This window comes from Xiphophorus maculatus, chromosome 19 (assembly GCF_002775205.1).
Source record: "Xiphophorus maculatus strain JP 163 A chromosome 19, X_maculatus-5.0-male, whole genome shotgun sequence".
In the NCBI taxonomy this organism is placed as follows: domain Eukaryota; kingdom Metazoa; phylum Chordata; class Actinopteri; order Cyprinodontiformes; family Poeciliidae; genus Xiphophorus; species Xiphophorus maculatus.
The window spans coordinates 1,703,516-1,726,992 of NC_036461.1; the positions used below are offsets into that span (position 1 = coordinate 1,703,516).

The 23,477-nt window shown below is 42.3% G+C and overlaps 2 protein-coding genes across 3 annotated transcripts in view; both read right to left on the reverse strand.

The window, feature by feature from the left end:
- The window catches only part of luzp1 (leucine zipper protein 1), a 41,872-nt gene extending 29,439 nt beyond the window's left edge, over nucleotides 1-12,433 (reverse strand). Inside the window, exon 1 of the mRNA XM_023353271.1 lies at nucleotides 12,157-12,433. The gene's annotated coding sequence lies outside the window, so the exon portion shown is untranslated. The remainder of the gene's footprint in view (nucleotides 1-12,156) is intronic.
- Nucleotides 12,434-17,697: 5,264 nt separating this feature from the next.
- On the reverse strand, nucleotides 17,698-23,215 carry LOC102226872 (transmembrane protein 151B-like). Of its 2 annotated transcripts, none has more exons than XM_023352705.1 (2): nucleotides 22,797-23,215; nucleotides 17,698-20,288 (listed from the first exon to the last, which is right to left on the reverse strand). In XM_023352705.1, exons 1-2 carry the CDS (start codon nucleotides 22,920-22,922, stop codon nucleotides 18,819-18,821), a joined length of 1,596 nt encoding a protein of 531 aa, XP_023208473.1. In that variant the 5' UTR covers nucleotides 22,923-23,215; the 3' UTR covers nucleotides 17,698-18,818. The 2 variants fall into 2 exon arrangements, with proteins under 2 accessions (XP_023208473.1, XP_005814839.3); XM_005814782.3 differs by having other exon boundaries at nucleotides 17,698-20,291.
- Nucleotides 23,216-23,477: the final 262 nt, after the last annotated feature.

The following is a 23,477-nucleotide window of genomic DNA, read 5'->3' on the forward strand; positions in this document are numbered from 1 at the left end:
TGTGAGTCCCGCCTGCACCACCTTCAGAAGAAGACGTTCGGTTTTCTTCTGCCCACGCTTCGAGAACGCACCGTGAACCAGACGGAAAAGGCTCCTGAAATATGCCAAATATGCCCCTTCCCTCCCTTCCTGGAGACGGAGCCCACCCATCTCCCCCCAACCCGAGGAATTCCTCACAGCATCAACACACACACTGAAAATCACAGATGACCCACTCACACAGAAAATGTGCAGGCATTAATACCGCAAGTTTCCACCCAGCTGACCCAGACATGCCTTTTAAGGCTAAGCAGTTCAGATTTCTCTTTTCATTACGTTCCAAAAATACTCCTGGAGCGGAGGAGCGGCGGGGCGGAGCGGCAGTGTGGGGGGGTCTTCTGTTAAGTGAGGTGAAGGACCAGGAGACGGCACGACCAGATAATCACAGGGCCGGTTAATGAAGAAAAAGCACTTTGAGAAAATAAAGTGTCCCAGGAATTCACAAGCAACGTTAAAACGCCGCGCTCCCTTCCTCCACTTCCTCCCACAGGCATTTGAAGTCTGCTTCCTTTGCACCTCTTCCATGTTTTGTTTTTTGTTTTTTTCACAGGGTCAACTTGGCAGCCATTTTTGACAGGCCAACGAGAGCAAAGCAGACAAATTTATGGGCTGCAGTTTGCAAAAATACACAGTCAAAGATTTACAGCAATAATTTATTACAGTGGAAAAAAGTCACATTTTCACCATGTTATTCATTCATTTATAAATGTCAGTTTCAAACTACGTATTTAATTAGAAAGCTAAATGTTTAGCTTCAAAGTAAGTATATAGCTTCATCATCAACTTTATCTATAGAGGCTTTAAAACCAGGAACAGCAGAAAAAGTTTGGCACATGAGGAAATAAGAGAAAAAAACAGCTTGGGATCAATTATCTAGATATTTGGTTCCAAACTAAGCTAAATATTTATTTACACTTATAAATATTATTTTGTTTGCTAACTAAATATTAACTTGCTTATTTAGTTTCTAAACTAAATATTTAGCTTGGAGCTAAACAATTGCAAACTAAATTTTTCGCCTACTGAGTAAATATTTAGTTTGAAACAGACATTTATGAATGAATGAACAACATGGTGAAAACATATTTTTGCAAAAAATTAACCCCCTTCTTTCCCTCTTATGCTAAATAAACCAAATTATCACTGTTAAACTCTGAGTGTGAAAAACCCCAAAACACACAGGAGGAGTTTTAGTACGTCGGCCGTCGGGAACCTGAACCATAGTAAAAATAATCGACCGCTCCGACTCCCTGGTGCCGGTTTGTTAAGTCTCCAGGCTACTGTCTCTCAGATAAGATTTCTCCAGATTTCCTCCTCCTCTCTGAACAATTCACCATAAAAATCCTCACGTTATGAACTCACACTTAAGCTGCAGACTTTGCCATCACTGATAGCAGCTCTCCAAAGATAACATCACCGCTCCACCGCAACCTTCTGCTGCTGTTTTCATACATCGAACTGGAAAAGAACATAACTGTGGTGCGCTTCAAGCCCGAGCAGAGCTGAAAGGTTGCAAACATGATGATGCACGCCCGCTGAATGATCAGAACTAAACCCTTTTCATTCAGTTGAACTTGACAGTGCAAACAACAAGGCTACTGTAGCAGAGTGACCCACATTGTTGGTCAATACAGTCCAAACTCCAACCATGTGAGGCCTGATTAAACATTATCACAACAACTATCAGTCACTAGCACATTCTTCTCAGCAGTCTGCAGCAAACTGTGGGGGAAAGGAGGAGGAAGAGGCCACTGGCCTGCTGTGAAGACGGAAGGTTTTAAATCTAGACGCATTTGGTTTACTAAACGCTTTACAGATCAGAAAATGACTCCGATCAGAAACCACTTCCTCTAAAGCTCAACAACTAAACAAACCAAAGTGAAGATGATCCACCAATATCTGGACCTGATGCTGCGACGTCTTTGTCACGTTCTCATAATCCGACATCAGACACTCTGGGAACCCAAAGCAGCAGAACAGTCATCTGGTTTCAGGAAGCGTGCTAATAAATCCTGATAGGAGGAGTACGTTTGGATGGATGCTACTGCTGAGCGTTATATAACATGGAGATAAGTCTAGCAGTGAGAACTCATCTGTTTTTACAGCTTTTCGTAAATCATCTGAATCCTACGGTGGCTGACAGGTGCAAACGCGCAGCAAACGGTGAAACGCAATGCGAACACATGAATGAAACTCCAAAACACAAAAACAGAAAAACACTGCAACCACAGAAAGTAGAAGCAAAAAGAGAAAACACTGCAAATAAGAAAAGCTGCAAACGCTGAAGCAGAAGTCCTCCAGACCAGTAGGGGGAGTCTGGAGTCAGTAGTATTATCCATCCATCCATTTTCTAACACCTTTATCCCCTAGTGGGGTCAAGGGGTGCTGGCGTCTATCACCAGCTAACGTTCCGGGCGAGAGGCGGGGTCACCTGGACAGGTCGCCAGTCGGTAGCATTACCCATAGAAAGATCCTGATGAATTTTGCACAAAAGACATGAAGTTCAGCTATTCCTTCTTTCCTCCAACTTTCTTCTTAACATCCTATTAAGTCACAACATCCCATCTTTACTGAGAGTCTGGCCCCAGACGATTTGTTGGTCAACTCCCCCTAGTGGCCTGGAGGACTTATGTTTTATTCAGTTTTCAGCGTTTCATACTTGGTGTTTTTAGTATTTGTGGAGTTTTACCCTTTGCTCTCATTTTCTGTTGTTGCAAGATTTTGTTTGCAGAGTTTTTCTGTTTCATTTGTGTTTTTGTATTTGTCTGTTTTGGAGTTTGCATCATCCATGTTTGCAGCTTTGCTGTGGTTAAGTATGAATTCTTTGGGACAATAAAGGACATTTCTATTCTATGTTTTGTAGCTGTGCAAATATGATTAAACAGTCAAAAATGTCAATTAATCAGGTAACTTCTAAATGTTTTATTTAGGAGGAAATATTAACACATGCTTCACCTGCCAGACATCTTCTTTCCACCCTACACCTGTATTCTAATTTACATCTTTCTTTCACATTGAACCCAAATCAAATACACTGGATACTGCAGTGCACTGAATTTCAGAGTTGTTGTGTTAGTGAACAGATTATTTGGTGAAAACAATTCCCGATTCATCTGCTCATGTAACGTGTTTGATAACTACCCAGTGGCCCAATCAAATCCTCCACAGGTCAGTAAAGAGGAGATATGTCGGTTTGGAGGCTGGCATATTTGGAGAGCAGTTATGCAACGTTTAAGAGGAGAAACTATCACAGAAGACAGGAGGCAAAATGTAGTCTGACATAATAAATCCAAAGAATCCCTGCATGCAACGTCTTTAGTGTTGCTGCAGAAGCAACAGAAGGAAGTTTGGGTAATATTTAACGCAGCTCTTAAATTACAAATAAAAAAAAAATAGATTAAAACAGGTTCTGCATTTGGTTTTAGAAATCCAGCTATCAAAAAAAACTCCATAAAACTTTCAACAAACTAAAATCAGCCAAACATTTCTATAAAAGCAGAGAGGTTCGTGCTTTGACATGACCGGAGTGAGAGTGAACGTCACTCTGTCATGTGAACTCTGGGCTGAAAAAGTTCTTTTAGTTACAGCTCAGTGAGAGAAGGACGCCGAGTCTCTAGTATCTGATGACAGATCTACCTGGACGGGAACAAAAACAAGCAGAAGTGCCCCGAGACGTAGAAATACCTGCACAGACAACATATTCTGTCTCCTTTATATCTGTTTTTATTACTACGAGTTACTCTTTATGTGTAAATCTGTCACTTTGCTGCTGCTGCACTGAAATAAAGATAAACAGAAGGAAGAAACGAGGGAAAAGTAACACTTTTACAGTTAAGGTTGGACAGTGGACAAAAAAAGTTTGTATGATTACCACAATCATTTCTGACTGCTGAAATTAAATTACCATGAATAAATACTTGTTTGCTGTTAAAAACTGATGTTGCGAAGGGACAAAAAATGATTCAAAATTTGCTGGAAATTTGTTATTATTGTTTTTTTCATATTCAGACGTCCATGCATAGTGAAATAATTACAAAACGTTAGGAACGTTGATTAAAATATTACTCTTCCCTCGACTCCAGCAAAGTTAAAAATAACTGATGACTTATTATTCCATAAATAATCCGTTACTAAAACTGGTCTGAAATGCCAGAAAGGGACAAATTAGAGGAAAAACACAAAAACATTCAAAACGCATCTTTGTTCAAACTTCTCATCAACAACATCGACCCAGGCCCCATCACCGGCCGACATGAAAACTGCGGCCTCAACGTTTAGGGCTGCTAACGCGCCGCTGCTAACGCGCCGCTGCTAACGCGCCGCTGCTAACCCGACGCTGCTAACGCGCCGCTGCTAACGCGCCGCTGCTAACGCGCCGCTGCTAACCCGCCGCTGCTAACGCGCCGCTGCTAACCCGACTCTGCTAACCCGACGCTGCTAACGCGCCGCTGCTAACGCGCCGCTGCTAACCCGACGCTGCTAACGCGCAGGTGCTAACGCGCCGCTGCTAACCCGACTCTGCTAACCCGACGCTGCTAACGCGCCGCTGCTAACCCGACTCTGCTAACCCGACGCTGCTAACGCGCCGCTGCTAACGCGCCGCTGCTAACGCGCCGCTGCTAACCCGCCGCTGCTAACGCGCCGCTGCTAACCCGACTCTGCTAACCCGACGCTGCTAACGCGACTCTGCTAACCCGACGCTGCTAACGCGACGCTGCTAAAGCGCCGCTGCTAACCCGCCGCTGCTAACCCGCCGCTGCTAACGCGCCGCTGCTAACGCGCCGCTGCTAACGCGCCGCTGCTAACCCGACTCTGCTAACCCGACGCTGCTAACGCGCCGCTGCTAACGCGCCGCTGCTAACCCGCCGCTGCTAACGCGCCGCTGTTAACCCGACTCTGCTAACCCGACGCTGCTAACGCGACGCTGCTAACGCGCCGCTGCTAACCCGCCGCTGCTAACCCGCCGCTGCTAACCCGCCGCTGCTAACCCGCCGCTGCTAACGCGCCGCTGCTAACGCGCCGCTGCTAACCCGACTCTGCTAACCCGACACTGCTAACGCGACTCTGCTAACGCGCCGCTGCTAACGCGCCGCTGCTAACGCGCCGCTGCTATACAGTAAAGCATACATGACTGATGTGGTTTTCTTGGACACCATTATTATTAAAACATATTCTTCAACTACAAATAGAACCCAAGAGACAAGGATCCCTGATTCTAGTTTAGAGAGAGAGAGATTAGTTTTTTTCTAACTGTCCATCAAATGCAAAAGACATCAATGTTATCAGAGGAGCCTGGACTTTGGACTTAAAACTGTTTTGAAGATGCATGTCAAAACCTGCAGAAATGAGTCAAAAATTCACATGCAGAAGCTGCTATCGCTACCTAGCAGCTAACAGTGGCTAGGCTAATGTTTAGCTGGATGTTGATGGAAAGTATTCAAAAAGTGCTACAGAAAAATAATGAGAAAATAAAATTAATGCTCAGACAAATGAAATGTAATGAATTATTTTCCAGGTTTCCTGCAGAGACGCGTCTTTCTGGCGTCCAGCCACCTTCCTCTGAGTTTCTGTGAAACCGACGGCGCTGCAGCTGGCCTGCGCTCTGTCAACACAAACCTCTGTCCAGGATGCAGCTCCGCACTTTACTGCGTTATCACAATACACACACACACACACCCACACACACACACCCACACACTCACGCATAAAAGAACGTGAGTGGGCTTTTACACACTTTTACACAACGCTACATGGGAAACATCATGATTCATCGCTGCTATTTCAAGCAGGTCCGAGTTTGTAACATCACTCTGCATCCTCCGCTGCGCTATTCCTGGTCCAACAGGAAACCGAGGCTAAAAACTGGACCGCCGCTAATAAACCCCAACACCGACACCATCCGGTCCTAAATCCAGCCAACGTATCGATTGCAGCCAATCAGGATGTTCACTGCAGCTTACACAGCAGGAGTATTCAGGGATACATAGAGTTACATTAATTACATTTACTTTAGTAATTATTAAGAAGTATTTCTACTCTCACTTGAGTTAAATTTCCGAATTTTCTACCCACTGAATGAAAAACAAACCAAAAGTTCACCAGACACACACCTGCATTTATTGCCCAAGTTTCTGAAGGTTTTTATTGAAACAGACTGATTTGGAAACATTTTCTTTTATTAATTACTGTAATTTTGAAATATTGAATTATTTATAATTTGATAAGTTATTCAGTACTTGACCAGACTTTCTACCAAATACTTTTTTGCTCTTACTTCAGTAACTTCTCAGACGGATCCTTTTACTTTTACTTGAGTAAAAACATGTTGAAGCAAAAACATGTTGAAGCAAAAACATGTTGAAGCATTACACTCTTACTTTCAGTCAATGTTTGGATCCTCTGTCACCTCTGGGTGAGTTTACTTTACACTTTTAAAATGAAAATGTGAAAATAACAATACATTAGTATTTTAGTGACTGTAAAATAATTATTGTTTTTAAAGTACTGTAAGTGCTAGTAGTGGAGCCCTGTAAAGGTTTGCTCCTGATAAAATGGTTCTGCTCCCTCAACCTGATGAAGGAAGAGGAACAACAGTGTTTTAGAAAGTTCCTGGAGGTTTTCTGTTGCTTTATAAAGCCATTTACAAACGTTTTCTTTATGTTTGTGATACATAAACTTCTCCATACTGCAGCACTTCCAGATGCTGGATGTTTTAGAAACTGGTTAAGTTTCAGTATTTAGGGTTAATAATTTGACTAAGAAGATTTACTGTGTCCAATTAATTTTTCCACCAGCCGCCATTAAAACTTTGGAATTTGTTAAATTTGACAATTTCTTTTTAACATGATCAGTAAACGTAACATGCAGTCAAGGTTGATCCATGCAAGTGGGCGTGGCCTAATCCAAGCGATGCATTTAAAGGTTTTGTTTATTTTGCCATTATTCTCCAGTAACAGCCGGACCGGGTAACTGGTCCAGTAAGCCGACAGTTCTGTATTACATTGTTTTAATTAGTCTGATGTAAAACTCAGATGATAAATGCTGAAAAATCATCATAATTTACAGAAATAAAGGCTTGGAAACAGTCAGCTTTTGTGAGAAGACACTGAAATTAATTAACTTTTGACTATTATTGTAATTTATTGAAGAGTTGATGGCGGTTGGGTCGTGTTCTGGTTCTGAAGGTTTGGTTTTTGTCACCAGACGCTCACTGTGAGGGATTTCTGCAGGTCAAGGATTTGATACAATCTGCTCAGGTTCCTCAGACAGAAACTAATTAATTAATTTGAATAATAAACTGAAATTGACTGCAAAGTGTGATAACTGAGATCACATTAGGATGGATGTAACTAGAGGCAAAACAATAACTGTAGATGTAGACTATAAAAGAAGATTTGCTAAAAAAAAAAAAAAGAAGTAATTAAGTCAAAATGTGCAAAAAAAGCCAAACATTTTGCATTTAAGATGAAAAACATGTAAATATAAATATTTTCCACCCAGAACTCCTGAAGTGGCCATTTTACATTCACCTGGTTCAAACTCTGTAATTAGAAATCTCATGTTAACAATTATTTATTCAATTATTTATCAGTTAATCAAAAAAAAAGTCAAACTATCCCTGCGATGCCCTGGATCGTCTTTTCACATGTTGATGTCAGAGGTATTTCATTTTAGGCAATAAAATGTTTATTTTCTTATCTAAAATAAGAAATAGACTACTTGCATTTCCAATATTGCACCAAATAAGCTTAAGTGGTTGAATGAAAAATCTGCAGAATGCGTCAATTTCTTTTTATCCAATTAATTGACAATAATCGATTACTAAAGTAATCAGTAACTGATAACTCCCTGAAATAAACAGCTTCAAATCTGAGCTCTTAAGGCTGCAGGTTGAGTTACAGTTAAGAAAAAATTACCTTGACATAAAAAAACCACATTTTATTCATTTCCACTGCAGGCAGCTCTTTAAGTCCTTCCTGCTCTAAATGATTTTAAACAAAATCACTTTTTCTACCCACTTATTACCAACCCTGAGGAACCGGTAGCCATGTTCTGAAATTTCACATGTAACTGCCACACTGACAGCAGCGTCATGCAGAGTGGCAGGAACTTTACCACCGACATTCCCAGCGGTCTGATTCTCCCAGTCAGAAAGCCTCAATATTTAAATTTAATCCCCAGAGCGGTTATTCAGTCACTCGGTAATCCCCAGGTCCAGAGCTTAGGCTGATAATGACCCTTATTGGACACCGTAATGATTAGTTTTTGGTTTCACCCAGAGCAGCGTGGGCGGTTCCACAGGGCGCTCTGCAGAGGGCAAAACCAATCAAAAGAGAAGACGGAACAAACGTAGCAACTCCTGGATTAAAATCTCTTAATTTATTGGCATTAAAGTCTCTTTATATACAGGTGGTGGCTGCAGTTATACTGCTGTGTAACACCCGAGAGAATGTGCTGGAAATCATTCCTCCTTACAGTCAGCTTAACCAAACCCAACCTGGAGTATAATTTCCCAGGCTTGAAAAGCCTGGTTGAACCTGTAATCAGGGGGAAAATTAGGAATCTCACTCTTGATTTTCTCAAAAAGCTGCTGCCATTTCCCCCCACAAATGCTGTAATAAAATACCAAAAGAAAGCATTTTCTCACATCTACCCTCGCGACTAGCTGCCATGCAGCGGCCCGTGCCCAGAGGCAGGCAGTTGGCATAATCTGCAGCAGGCTGGGAGGCGAGCCTTTCTGAAAAGTCATCAGGGATTTTTTCCCCCCCATTTTTTGTCTCCCTTCATGTCTGAAACAGGTCAAGGCAGGTCCCCTCCGTCTCCCTTCCCTCCCTCATGCTGCTCTTTACGAGCCCCACCTGGCACATTAGTCCTGCACCAACCACCACAACCAGCCTTCATGCGCCCGCCTTCATGCGCCCGCCTTCATGCTCCCGCCTTCCAGCCCAGGGCATGTACTGTTCAGACTCTGACACCTTGTTTCTGCAGGCCACGCATCGCGGCACTTTCAATCTCATATGAGCAAAACGCAAACACAGATAGTCAAACAGAAAACGCTCCGCAGAGTGTTTACGCTGAATATCAACTTCTAACCTGATGAGTCAGGTTTAATCCTCCAAGGTTAAACACTTAACAAGCAAGTAAAAGTGACTGACTGCGAAAGGCAACAATTAACATGTCGCCTCCCTGATTTAAAGAAAAGCAACTAACACACAATAACCATCAACTAATTTAATAATTGATTAATCATTAACTGGAACATATGGACTCAAAAAGCAACATGCAAAACTGTATTAAAACCAAAACTGTGCAAAAAGTGTATAAATATGTATCAAATTCACTAAAAAGAAATTATTCCATTTTATGCAATGAATCTTTATTTTCTTATTTTATTCATTTGCCTCTTTTAATGTAGTTCTAATCTTGTACAAAAAATCTTAAGAGGTTAAATGAAAAATCTGTAGAATGTGATTTTTTAAAAATCCAAACAGTTTAATCATCAAAATAATCGATTACTAAAATAATCGTTAGTTTCAGCCCTACATGGCATATCCAGCTTTTAGCCAACAAGAAATGTGTTTCTCCAAGTTTCTTCATATTATTCATTTTTTTATTCATAAAATTTGGTAACTACTTTAGAGTAGTTACCATTAATATATTTATTTTGTGGATATTAAATATATTAATGCTTAAATCTAACATGAATAGTTTAAACTATTAGAGTGGTAGATAAATTATTGATGACAGTAATTACCGGGTCTTTGAGTTTTTTCTTTTAATTATTTTTGATTAACTGAAGCAAATATTCATACATTTCTTTAGCTTGTAGCACATTTTAACCTTATTATTAGTTCTTTAAATTTATGATAAAATTGTACAACAGGGAAGGCGGAAAAAATCCAATTTTGTTGTGTTTTATAATATAGCTTAGCATAAATGCTAAATATTACAAACATTTTGGCTTGAATAATATGATGGAGAGAAAATAGGACATTTTTGCTTTAGTTTATCATGACATGAAAATCTGTCTGAATTTACTGTGTGTGAAAGTTACATGAATATAAAACCTAATCTTTCTGTACATTTGAAGTTTTGTGCCAGATGGGAAACTTTTGACAGATTTCATCTGAAACATTTGAGTTGAAGGATCTTTAGTGTTTTACCAGTTTGACCAGTGAGCCATGATGGATCAAGCAACAGAAAGTCCAGTAATTATTGTCACCACAGCTGTGACCAGGTAAATCTGTGTACATTTCTATTTAAATTTTTCCGTCATATTGCAGTTTCTTTCCATTCCCACCAGTCATAAAACAAATCAACTCATCACCTTCACGCCTACAGGTAAGGGATTTTCCATGACATGCTGTCATGCCACTTTTCTTCATCATCATCTCTTCTGACAAGAAGATTTTGGGGATTTATTTTTCCTGGCTTTTGTATAGATTGGAGGCGCAGACTACAGGTGCATGCATGGTGAAGCTAACAAGTAGCACCAGGAACATCTAAAAGCAACACCAAATGGTTGCTACGCTGACCAAGCGGTTAGCGTAGCGCTAACTGAAGTTTAATCCAACTTCAGTGCGGTTAGGGAGGTATGAACGCAGAATCAACCTCTGGGCCGCCTACAAACCTCAGTATCGGTTCGGTTGACGTGAACTCTGGTATACGTGAACGCCAAGCGGACCAGAGACCGCTCCAACAGCAGGAAGTAGACTACAGTACTGGGCATTCTGGGTAAAAACAACCAAAACAAAGGTGCTAATCCAGTGCTAGCAGGATAAATTACTTGTGGGCTTTTACTAAAGACAAAAGAAAAATCCTACAACCGCTAAAATCTGATGCCACTCCAGGTTTGTTTAGGAAACAGTCTACCCGACTGTCAGGTGGAAAAACACCTCAAATCAACTTAAACTGCAAGTTTTATATGATTGTTCTGAGCAGTATAAGTGAACAACTTTGGAGGAATTTAATTAAAACATACAAATAAAGGAAGAAAATCTATGAAAAATACACAAGGTCGTACTGGAATAAACCAATCAGTTGACTTATTCCTTGTGATGTCACCAGATTTATTTACATTGAGAAATAAGAAAATAACAAAACTAAAATAAAAACTGACCATGGAATCTTGTTCCATATGCAACAGTCCATAGTTTGGTTGACTTTACAGAAAAACCTGGCATGTAGCTTTAAGTAGACTTAGAATAGTATTGCAGTATTTTGAAGTATTGTTGTGATAATGATAAAAAATATGGTAAAAAAAAACAACAAATATTGCTTTTTTAAACTAAACTGCATGGAGAAACAAACAAATGCTGCTCCTGAAAATCATTTCTATTTAAATTAAGCTTCTTCAGGATGCTGCATACTTAAAGTGTGATTTAAATCAGTAAACTTTATACAGAGACTTTGTTTAATCATATTTTTGATTTACTGAAAACCCTGGGCAACAGTAAAAAGAACATTTTAGTCAGATTTTTAAACTTTAACAGAAATTTAAAACAATAAATCAAAATGATCATCATGACAATAATATCGTCTCGATAAATGACAAACATATACGATAAATGCCCACCCTTCGGTGGGGACATTTTGGGTAAGGAAGTACCTGTAATCTTAATTTCAGCAGGACTTCAGGAACTGAAAGGAAACTGCAAAAACCCCCGGTGACCCATATGACGGGGAAACCCAGAACAGTCCAGGCTGTTTCTGACTGGGCTCAGAAACAGCCAAACATCAGCCAGCAGAACAGCAGTGAGCAGCAGCCTGCGCTTCATTACAGCAGCATCAAATGCAGCGGCCCGCGGTGACGTCGCGCTGACGTTTAACTAAAGTCAACATGAAATAAAAGCATCAAACCGGGAGAAAAACACCAGAATCCCGCATGTAGTCGGGATATAAAATGTCCCAGTCACCTGGGCTTTCCTCTGCAAACCTGGATGGTTCCCTTCAGAGCGGAGAAGGAGGAGGAGGAGGAGGAGAAGGTCGAAGACGCGGAGGAAGGCTAGAAAACTTGCCGCAGTTCAGACCCTGCAGTCCCAACTGACTGGGTCCAACTCGGGAACCCGAACACACATTCCCCTCCACAAACACGCTTCATTCCGGGCCCAGATTTACCTGAACGGCTCCCCCGCAGGGTCACAAAAGAACCTCGAATTAATCCACAAAGTTCAGGCGGACGGCAGCCGACACGAACCGGGACAAGTTGCTCCTCATATTTCCCAGGCTGGACCGAAGGAAGAGGAGGGGGCTGTTTATTCTGCTCAGTCCCGCTCCTTCGCGCTGGTTCTTCCCCTCCCTGGTCCGTTTGAGATCAAACCATCACATTCCACCGCGTCCTTAACAATGAAAAAAGGTGGGCTTTCCTTTTCTGCCGCCGGAGGACCCACCCCTCGGGATGACTCTGCCCGGCCCGACCGCAGAGAGAACGCCCTTCCCCGGCTCAGACGGCCCGCCCCTCTCTGCCTCTGAGCGGCCGCCAGGGTTCCTACAGGTTTTACTCTGCCAGTCCAACAAACATCCACATTTACACAGTTACCGCACTTAACTGGACGGATATGACGTCACACATACAGAGAATGAGAAGGAATGAAAGTCTAGAGATCTTAAATATGGAATCTAGAAAAACAACTAGAGAAAGGAAACAAGAACGGATGGACGGATGGACGGATGGATGGATGGATGGATGGATGGATGGATGGATGGATGGATGGATGGATGGATGGATGGATGGACGGACGGACGGACGGATGGATGTTCCACTTCCATAAAGTGAACTTTTTTCACCAAATTTTGACACGTGAACATATTTTTACCACTAACGGAGGCCCATATTGCTAAAGCTGAAAGTTGCCCCAGGTTGCTTAAAGTTGCCCTGGTTGCTGAAGTTGCCTCAGGTTGCTGAAAGTTGCCCTGGTTGCTGAAAGTTGCCCTGGTTGCTGAAAGTTGCCTCAGGTTGCTTAAAGTTGCCCTGGTTGCTGAAGTTGCCTCAGGTTGCTGAAAGTTGCCCTGGTTGCTGAAAGTTGCCTCAGGTTGCTGAAAGTTGCCTCAGGTTGCTTAAAGTTGCCCTGGTTGCTGAAGTTGCCTCAGGTTGCTTAAAGTTGCCCTGGTTGCTGAAAGTTGCCTCAGGTTGCTGAAAGTTGCCCTGGTTGCTGAAAGTTGCCTCAGGTTGCTGAAAGTTGCCTCAGGTTGCTGAAAGTTGCCCTGGTTGCTGAAAGTAGCCTCAGGTTGCTGAAAGTTGCCCTGGTTGCTGAAAGTTGCCTCAGGTTGCTGAAAGTTGCCCTGGTTGCTGAAAGTTGCCTCAGGTTGCTGAAAGTTGCCTCAGGTTGCTGAAAGTTGCCTCAGGTTGCTGAAAGTTGCCTCAGGTTGCCCAGATTTAAATCCTGTTTCGGCTCTGCCCTGTTTTAATAATCATGACACTTGATGCTAAAACATCATAACTATTTATTGGTTCGTACTAAAGATCATCAGCTGATTAAAACTATTAGATCATCGGTTATGCAGATGAGCCCTTGATGTGGTTGCCATGGTTACCGCATGGTGTAAATCACCTTCTGCAGGTAGAAAACATTCCTGAGATAGCAGAACATCACAGAGGAGGCCAAGGCGTAACCGGGCATGCTCAGACACTCTGATGCCACGCAGCAACGCCAGCGCAGCTGCAAGGGAGCCTGGCGAGGGTTGACGGTTTGATTCCCTGAGCTGACTGAAGGGAATCCTCTGATTGGCAGAGAGACGGAGGAACCAGGAAGTGAAGGTCAGTGTTTACCGCCAGAGCTGCTGGTTCAGGAAGAGACGCTTTCTGTCCGACATCCTTCCCAAACCCAAACATCCTCCACCAGCCAGGAACACAGGGCTCAGGGGCAGCCAGAGAGCCTGGAAAAGCCTGGAAAAGAAACTGGAAAAGCCTGGAAAAGAGGCTGGGATTTGACTGAATGTTTTCCAGGTTTGAATAAGAAACAGAAGCTATTTTCCATCCATCCATCCAACAAGACGTTGTCATTTTTCCTTATTGTCCTGATAAAGGCAGAGTTTGGAGCCTCCTGGCTCCTGCTGGAGTTTTCCTGCTTTCTGTCCTTCAGTGAGGAAGAGGATTAGCCTGGCCTTCCTCTCTCAGTGGGTTGCAGCCAGTATTTAAACAGATGTAACTCTGCTGGGTCAAAATGTGGGGCAGGAAACATGTGATTATCCAACAGCCATCTTTGAAGGGAGTGAGCTTAAAATCACTGATAAATCTCAGAGAACTGACTTCTTATATTTCATATTGTTACGTTTTAATCTGAAAATACACCAAATGTCCCCAGAGACTGACTGTCAGCTCCTGTACCATCAGCCTGTCTTCTTCTCTGGTTCTCACAGCAGGGGGGCATTCCTGCGTAAATCTGCCCTGAGACAGACCTGCAGCCTGCGGCCTGTAGGGACTCTGCCAGGCAGGACGCACAGATTCCCCCAGCCGCCCATTTTCTCTCCGCCGTCCCGCAGCTATGGAGCTACATTAGGGGCATAGAGTTTGTTAAACAGAAGAGAAAATCAGAAACTGACACAAAAAAGATTTGAAGCTGAAAAAACATGTAACTAAAAAAATGTGGAACTGAAAAATAATTTGAAACTGAAACAAGGTTTAAAAACTCAAAAACATTTAAACTAAAAAGAAATATTTGAAAATGAAAAAAACTTTAGACTGAAAAAATCTTCAATCTTAAAAGTAGTTTTGAAAATTTTTTCAGTTTCTTTTTTTTTTCCAGTTTCATTTTGAGTCTATTTATTTATTTATTTATTTTTTTTTTTCAGTTTCATTTTTTGTTTTCTTTTGAAGAAGCTTTCTGGCCCTAATGTAGCTCCATACCAGCGGCCTGCGCCTCAGCCCCGGGGTTGAGCTGAGGTCAAGGTGCGCTGTTAAAAGGTGTTAATCAGACAAGCTGCGCTCTCTTCCTGCTCTCGGCTCCACACACCTGGAGGATTCCTGGACCCTTCACAGCGACGCAGAACCTCAGCAAGCGCCTGCATGGACCTGCACACCATCACCAGGCTCCTTCAGTCCCCTGGAAGCGGCGCTGAGCTTTTACTGCACAGTCTGAGGATTTGCTTTCATTCTGTAGAATTAATAACCGGTTTTCCATAATCTCAAATAATTCCTCTCTGAACATAAAACAGTAATTATTGGCCATGAGACTGAGCAGCTGGACCCGTAACTAGGATTGGTCTATGTGCAAAACTCAAATTGGTGGTGGCAGCATCATGCTGTGGGATAGCATCCATCTATCCATCCATCCATCCATCATCCATCCATCCATCCATCCATCCATCCATCCATCTATTCATCCATCATCCATCCGCTGTTTCACTTTGGTCTATCATATAAAATCCAACTAAATTACTATTACATAGTAAATTTCACATGGGGTAAATCATAATTGCCCCTTTAAGTTGCCCCTGTTAGCCTTTGCTACAAGCAGCAGCACCAGCATGGAACCAGAACCTCTAAAGCAGCAGCATGGACCCAGAACCCGGCCCATGCAGGCTGATGAGCGCAGCATGTTCAGAAGCAACACATACCCAACGCAGAGCTTTCCACCAAACCACATCTCACATTAGCTACTCTCCATTTCATGACCAAGACAAATCTCTGCGACTTACAGAGGAATGCCTCCAATCCACACCCAAACCATGAGTCGCCTGTGAAAAAAAGTTACAGTGCAGAAGCCCGTATACCCAGGAAGGCTGCAGCGTTTCTGGCAGCCGTGCAGGGCACACAACCACCAAATGGCTCTGCTGTCATGTCCCACTGCCAAGCCATAATAACAGCAATAAGGTTGGGGAGGCTCGTTACCCTTAATCCAGGAATTATACTGAGGCACCAGGGAGTGGAGGATGTGCTGTTTCGTGAACTTGAACATAGAAGCTGAAATTAAACGTTCACCACAGGAGGGGGAGGCAGACAGAGAGGTGGTTCATGCAGTTCACACTGAAAATCTCTGCATCCAAACAGCCTGGATCAAACTGTCCGCGTGCTCAATGTGCAAACAGAGTCTCTGCCTCCCCCTGGTGGCCGTGGGGCGTTACTTCATCTTCTGCTGGTAAAACATGGCAGAAGGTAAAATAATCTCCTGAAATATTACAATCAGAAAGGATTAAGATTTAGATTATTGCAAGCTGTAACGTCATTTTGAGGCTAGTTCTCTATATTGAAGCACATGACATACATTCATACTATGGGGCGCCGTGGAGTTACACATTCAAAAATAAACAGAAATCATTTGGGTTATTTAGTACAATATTTATAAAAGAAAAAAATGAGGGTTAATTTTTTCAAAGTTATATTTTCACCATGTTATTCATTAATTTATAAATGTCAGTTTTAAACGAAATATTTAGTACTCAATCATATTGAAGTTTAGCTTCAATATGATTTGAAACTACACTTCAAATCATATTTAGCTAATATGACTTTTGCGATTTCCGCTGGGCAGCAAGAGAAATCGCATATTATGTAGATATTGAGGTCAGAGCTAAATATCTGGAAATAGTTAAATAGAGCTAAGTAAACATTTAGCTAGCTTAGCTAATATTTTTAACTTGAAGCTAAATAGTTTGCTTGCTCACTAAATATTTGTTAACTAAAGGTTGTTGCTAAATATTTAGTGATTCAATATTTTTGCTTTAACCTAAATATTTAGCTAGTTAAGATACTTTTCGTTGGCCTTTTTGATATAGAATAATTCTCTGAGAAACTTCGTTTAGCTTTTTTTGATCAGCTGTAATTCAGAATCAAAACAAACAAAAAATACTTTGAATATTCCCGACTGTGTGTTTAAAGAATCAACATTATATCTGACATTTGGAATCAAACTAATGAAATCATTTTGATGTGCTTTAACTTAAAACGGATCTTTGTTTTTTGCTGTTACCTGCTGGCGGACTCTTCTGCTGTTCACCAGGTTCTGACTTTCTGTCTGGAAGTTCTGATCTTTAGAAATCTGCTCCTTTACCCGCCACCTGCCTGCATTTCGGTCCTTTAAGTCAACAAAACATGAAAGCTAAATAATGTTAAAATACATTTCCTTTGAAACTCTGATTCATATTTCTGTTTCATCAGAAAAGAAATTGTGTGGCTGTCATTAACATGTCATCTGCAGAGGTAGTCAGATTTACTCATTTACTTGAGCAACTTTTTGAAAAAAATAACTTTTGTTTTGGGTTTTTATTCTCCTGTTAAACTAAAAAAACTAACTATGGTTCTGTTCTTTATCCGTCTTGCATGAACTCGTCTTCTGAGTCCTGTTAGCAAATCTCCAGTGACGTTTAGGTCAGCAGTTATAAAACCTTCAGCTTCCCCATCTTAAGTTTGTCCTTTTCTGTGTCTTTTAAGTTTTGGATCAACATCATTCTGAAAAAAAATTCTCCCCTTTTGTAATTCAACTTTTTTATTAAACTTGTCTGCAGAAACGATGGCATTAGATATTAATCTAATCCATCCAAACCCATTCAAACGCTCCTCTCCACACTGCAATTCATGTGTCTAACAGCTCTGGATCCATTTTTTATGTCTATCAGTCCAAAAATAAGTGAATCAGTGCGAGTTGGTCTGCAAACAAGAAGAAAATTAAGAAATGAAATGAATCACTGAAACCTTACAAGTCAAAACAATGTGCATAAAAGTTGCTTGAGTGTTTTTAATATTTCCTTAACTTTATCTGCAGAACAGAGAAAGTTACAAACTGTTGAACTGAACTGAGTCATGCTGATAAAGGAGGATCATGCAGAATGACACATTATCGGGACAAGAGAGGTTCCTGCGCCTGCAGACATTTTCATGGAGAACAAACACAGTTGGATGCAGGTCAGTTCTGTTAATGTAGCAACATTTCAGGGATCGGTGGCTGACAGAAGTATTCACACCCTCCAACAAGTTTTCCTCCAGGATTGTTCTGATTTTATCCATCTTCACTTCAACTCTGAGTATTTCTCTGTTCATCAGGAGAAAATTAGTTGCATTTGGTCTGCATAGAAATTCTTGCCTTAGTTTTCAGGTTTTTCTCAGTAAAAGTGATGCATGTCCAACAACCAGCATCTTAAAGAGTAACTAACCCCCAAGTCAGCTATTAGTTGCTGATAAACTGTATACATTGCTCCTTTAGGGTGCTATCTGTATGTTTCTATGCAATTTTTCTGACATTTTTGTGAAAATGTATTTAATTCTACAATATTTTCCCTTAAAACCGTCTCAGTGCTGCCCTCGTTTGGTTCAACAGCAGCTGCTGCAGTCTATTTTCCTATTGGTTACAACAATAGGAAAATTGTTGCAACTAACAATTGTCACACAAACCCATAAAATTATCACAGCCAGACATGCGCCCCCTGGTGGCGAGTCGGGGGCTGGGATGGCGGAGAACATTGATCGGTGGTGTTTCTCATAAAATGCATGTCTGATTCATTTCCAATGTGGATTCAGACTGAAATAGGTTTCCTCTCTGCTCTGACTGTAGACGGTGATGATTTCTTTATTTCTTTGAATGTTGACAAGTGTTTAGTATAAACTTAGCTAGTTTGTTGTCACCATAATGTCTCTAAAACATAAGATATAGTGGCAAAGTCAGTAAGTCGGCAACAGTTCTTTCCCTCATTTTGATCACACCCCTCAGCTCCTCCCTTCATTTGGACACGCCCCATAAAATTTATTGGCTCCGCCCACTTCAATGGAATTGTTTTAGCATTGTTTGGGGGTGTGGCTAAGCTTCACAAAGGAGTTAGTTACACTTTAACTTTTGGGTCCAGTTTGTCTACAACGCCGTCTCCACACATGATGACCCTCTCCTGATGTAATACCGCCTTCTGTCCTCCCCGGACTCAGACCAGTGGACGATGAGAGCTGGGAAGAATCGGGCGTCCCTGTAGGTCGGCGGACTGTTGCTGAGCGCCAGCTGGCTGGAGTCGGACCTGCAGCACTGCTCGTCCAGGCAGCAGGGGTCCGATAAGCTGCTGCTGCGGCTTCTCCACGGAGCCACGGTGCGACGGGAGCCGTACATTCGGCACAGCGACACGTGGGACGTGTCAGAGGAGAGGCGGGACAGCAGCAGCGCTCCGTGGCAGGAGAACCCTGAGGAACAGCTGGAGCTGGCGACCGTCCTCCTCCTACCTCCTGAACCATCGTCCCAGTTCAGGGGCACTCCGGGGTCCACCAAGAAGCGGGTGGAGGAGGCGGAGGTCGTGGTGTTGGCGCTGATGAGCATGGCCTCCGAGTAGCTGGGGATGAGCTGGCGGTTGCAGCGAATGTGCCACTCCATCTCCGTGCTATCCAGGGTGTCCACTCTGGGGATACCGCAGCTAACTTCGTTTAGAGGGGACGGACTACCGCAGATGTACTCCAACCCAAACAACTTCTCCACCCTGTAATGGACATACGCCGTTCGGTACTCGATGAAGACTCTGAGAGGCCAGGAGAGCATGAGCAGCGCCGCCAACCAGAAGGCCACCCGAGACGTGTACCACGGCATCTGGTCCGGATCAACGCAGGCAATCATGTTGTCCCGGAAGTCCACGTTCCTCAGCTGCATCCCCTCCCGAGCTTCCATGTAGTCGTCCAGACCTTCTGTTTCGGAGAAGAACCGGGACCTCTGGTTGAGGTAGTCGTTCTCTGGGCCGGCCTCCGTGAAGCTGAAGCACTTGGTGAAGCGCAGGCGGGTGGTGGGGTGACCCTCCAGGCCCGTAAGTTCCCGCGACACGTCTTTCATTCCACAGTGGGCATAGTCGAACTCCCCTTCCGCCACATGGGTGTTGACCCGCTCGTTGTACACCTGCGTGGTGGTGTAGGCATCCCCATTGCGGTACCTTGTCACCTGCCGCGTCCGTCTGACAAAGTGGTAGCTGATGGCCTTCCACCATATGCAAGGCTGTGCCTGTCGCATGCGTAGCACCCGCTCGTACACGCTGTCCACGTCCGCTTTGGACTGCAGCTGGTTCCGGGCCATGCAGTGCCAGCACTCCACCATATACAACCCGTAGAGCAGCAACAGGAAGGCCAGCGGGATGTAGACGTACCCGTCCGAGCACGGGCTGTCGTGGTAGATCAAAGAGTGTCCGCCGCCCCGCAGGGTGGAGGGGAAGTTGGAGGTGAAGCTGATCTTGGTGACCCGTGTCAGCTGACACCAAGCCAGCGCAGCCAGGCAGCTGATCATGAGGACGGAGAGCAGCAGGCAGCGCCAGTGGGACTCCCGGCAGACGCAGGCGCCCAGGGACTGCTGGGCTGGACGCTGCTGCAGAGGCAAGAAAAAGACAAACAGGAGCCATGATTAGGAAAAAGCACTTAAAGCGATGAAGCCTGTAAACATGCCAGGGAATCCGTGGCATGCAGCAGAAATGCAAACGACTCCAGCTAGCGGTAAATTACAGAGCAGCTCAACGTAAATCAGACCAAAGAAAATTCAGCAGAATCTAATCAAAGGAGAACATTATTGAGGTGTTCTCACACACAAACCCAAAGGTGATTTACAGTTTTACTGCATTGAGCACCTCAGGAACCAATAGGAATGAATCTGAAAAGGTTTCAGCAGATAGATGTTAAATCTGTTCAAATAAATGCTGCCAGTTCCAGCTTACAGAAGGAAACTCAACTAAGTGATGCTTTGTAAAGTCAGTGGCTTTTATTTGTTTGTATTTTATTGTAAAAATAAACTCAAACTTAGCCAGAGTTGACAAATGTTTCATTGCATTTTAGGTCTGGACTTTGACTAGACCATTCGAACTACTTTAATGTGTTAATTTCATTTAGTTAATTATATGGATGCAAATTATTGATTAATGAGTTAATTTGATGTTGATTGATTTTATTGATTAATCAATAAGTGGCCATTTTCTCTTCTATCAAAATGGCCGACCACTTTTCCATAACATCCAGAGGCAAATCTTTCATAACATACTGAATTTGAAGAAAAACATGTCATCAGTGGTATTAAATATTGACCGAATAAACAGAAAATTGTGGTTGTCCTGTCGGAAGATGAACCTCATTTTTGAAAAAGTAACTGAATTATTTGTTCTGTTTTTCTAATATTGTGTAAAATCGGCTTAAGAGGTTAAATGAAAAACATGCAGAATGGGAATTTTTGTAATCGATTAATCGTCATAATAATTTATTACTAAACTAATTATTGGTTGCAGTGCTACATAAAACATGCATGTTGAAGGTTGAGGGCACTGCGCTGTTAGTGTGTCTAAACCGGATGCCCTTTCAGTTTCACATCTTTCTGCTTTATCTGCTTCTTAATTCAACCAGCAGAAACACAAAGCGACACATTTGCAATAATGTTGAGCAAAGAGGGTTTCCCATTCAACAGAGACTTTGGCAGCAGGCTGTTTAATCAGTAACAGTGAAAGCTAAAGATGAAGCAGCCAAACTAGAGTTAGCAGAGTTTACTGCTGCCTCTGTGCAGCTATTATCCTCTGCATGCCTCCAGTGGAGACGTTCGTCCACATCACTGCCCCTGGTGAGACACAGAGTGAGAGGATTTATGGTGACAAGCAGCCATCCACTGCTGCGCTGCGATGTCACACGCTGCAGCTCCTGCGTCAGTCATTCAAGGAACGACTGAATTTCATCCAGAACTCGTTTACCTTCACACAGAGGGATGGGTTTTATTTGGATGTTTTTGGTGTAAAAGTTGAAAAAGATCAAATATGTTTGAGTCAAAATGTTTATTTTTCCCAGAATGTGAAATATTAAAAACAAACCTTCAAAATGAAACTCCTAAAATACACAAGAAAGTGATGTGTCATTACTCAGAAGTGAGGAAAATGTGATGGAGTGCAGAGCCGGCCTAAGTCATAGGTGCACTAAGCCGGCTGCTTAAGGCCTCAAGACCAGGAAAGTTTTATATTTGTTTACTGAGAAAGAGAATACAAATAAATTTAATTTAAAGATTTCAGCAGAGACACATTAAATTATTTAAAACATAAGCTAAACTCGCAAGTTTACTCAAAAATGAAAATAATAGTTTGATTGTTGATTGTTACCATAGTGACAAACTGTAGACACAAGTTTATTAAAAAAAGAGAATACTAACACATTTAATTAAAATACTTTAGTGCAAACAGTAATCCTAATAGTTTTATTGTTTGGTTATCACAGTAACAATCTGTAGCTACAAGTTTAAAACCTTAAAATTCCTGCACTTTTTACACAAATTGCATTATTTTTTTATGTTCAAAAGTCAATTAATGTCTTTAAAAGTGCATTTAATCATTTTTATTCAACCAATAAATGTATTTCTGGCAGGAAATGTCACTAAAAAAGACAATAAAGCTAAATACTGTTTGTGGACAATCTCCAGATTTATTTGAAAAATCTTTTGAAATCATTTGATAATTTCTTCTAATTGCTAAGCAACTTTTTTATTTTTAAATAAAATTTCCTCTGGTATTCTCATTATTTATCTTTAGATGAGCTTCCAGTCTCTGAGGATTGAAGGTCTCTCTACCATCACCCTAATCTTCAACTCCTTCCACGGATTGTAAATCAGATTAAAGTCAATATTTGGTCCAGTTAAAGTAATATAGTACAGTTAAAGTATTGCTTTAAATCTGGATAACGGATAAGGGATGAATGGTTTTGGATTAACTTTACAAAATTTCAACTTTATTGTTGATTTTTAACTATGTTTAAAACACAGAGAGGAAATAAGAACTTTAAGTTGAGGAGGAAATCTGGACATGCAAAAATAGTTATTCTAGACTTTTCTGGAGAGCAGGAATCATCTGCCTACCACTTCTGGAAGATCGCTGTCTGCAGGTGAGTCTTCCTCCTGCTCTTCTTCCTCAGCAGCACTGGGAACACTGGTCGCCTCTTCCGCGGAGTCCTGGTCAGAGGAGAGCATGCTGCAGCTTTGCATGTCCTCTCATGCATCCTGTTTTACCTTCTTCCCTCCGTTTGCATCCTCCTTCCGGGTCCCGCATCAGATTCTGGCCCAGCAGACTGATGCTGCTGCTGCAGCTGCTGCTGCTGCTGCTGATGATGCTGCGGTGCGGTGCGGGAGTCCCGCGGTGCTCCTGGCTGGCGGGGCGGAGGGAGGCGGGGTTCAGCCGGGAGTTGGCCGCAGCAGAGACAGCAGAGGTTCACCATGGTGATGCAGGGCGCGGTCCGATAAAAAGACGCATAAATTAGCGCAATAAAACCCAGAACTGGTGTTAGAAATATAAAACACTGCTCTGAGAAAAAAACAAAACAAAACAAACTTCCGGTTGAGGAAATGTAATACTGCTGCTACTTCACAATAAAAGCTCACTTTTCTTACTGGTCATCTTCATCCACCGTATTAAGATTTTAAAAAGTGTGAATACCTTCAAACAGTCGATTAAAATGTTAATTCACTTTAAGTGAAGAAATTCAGTGTGTTTGAAATTTTATAAACGTGGGGCTCTGTCTTTTGCCAATGACACTGAACTTC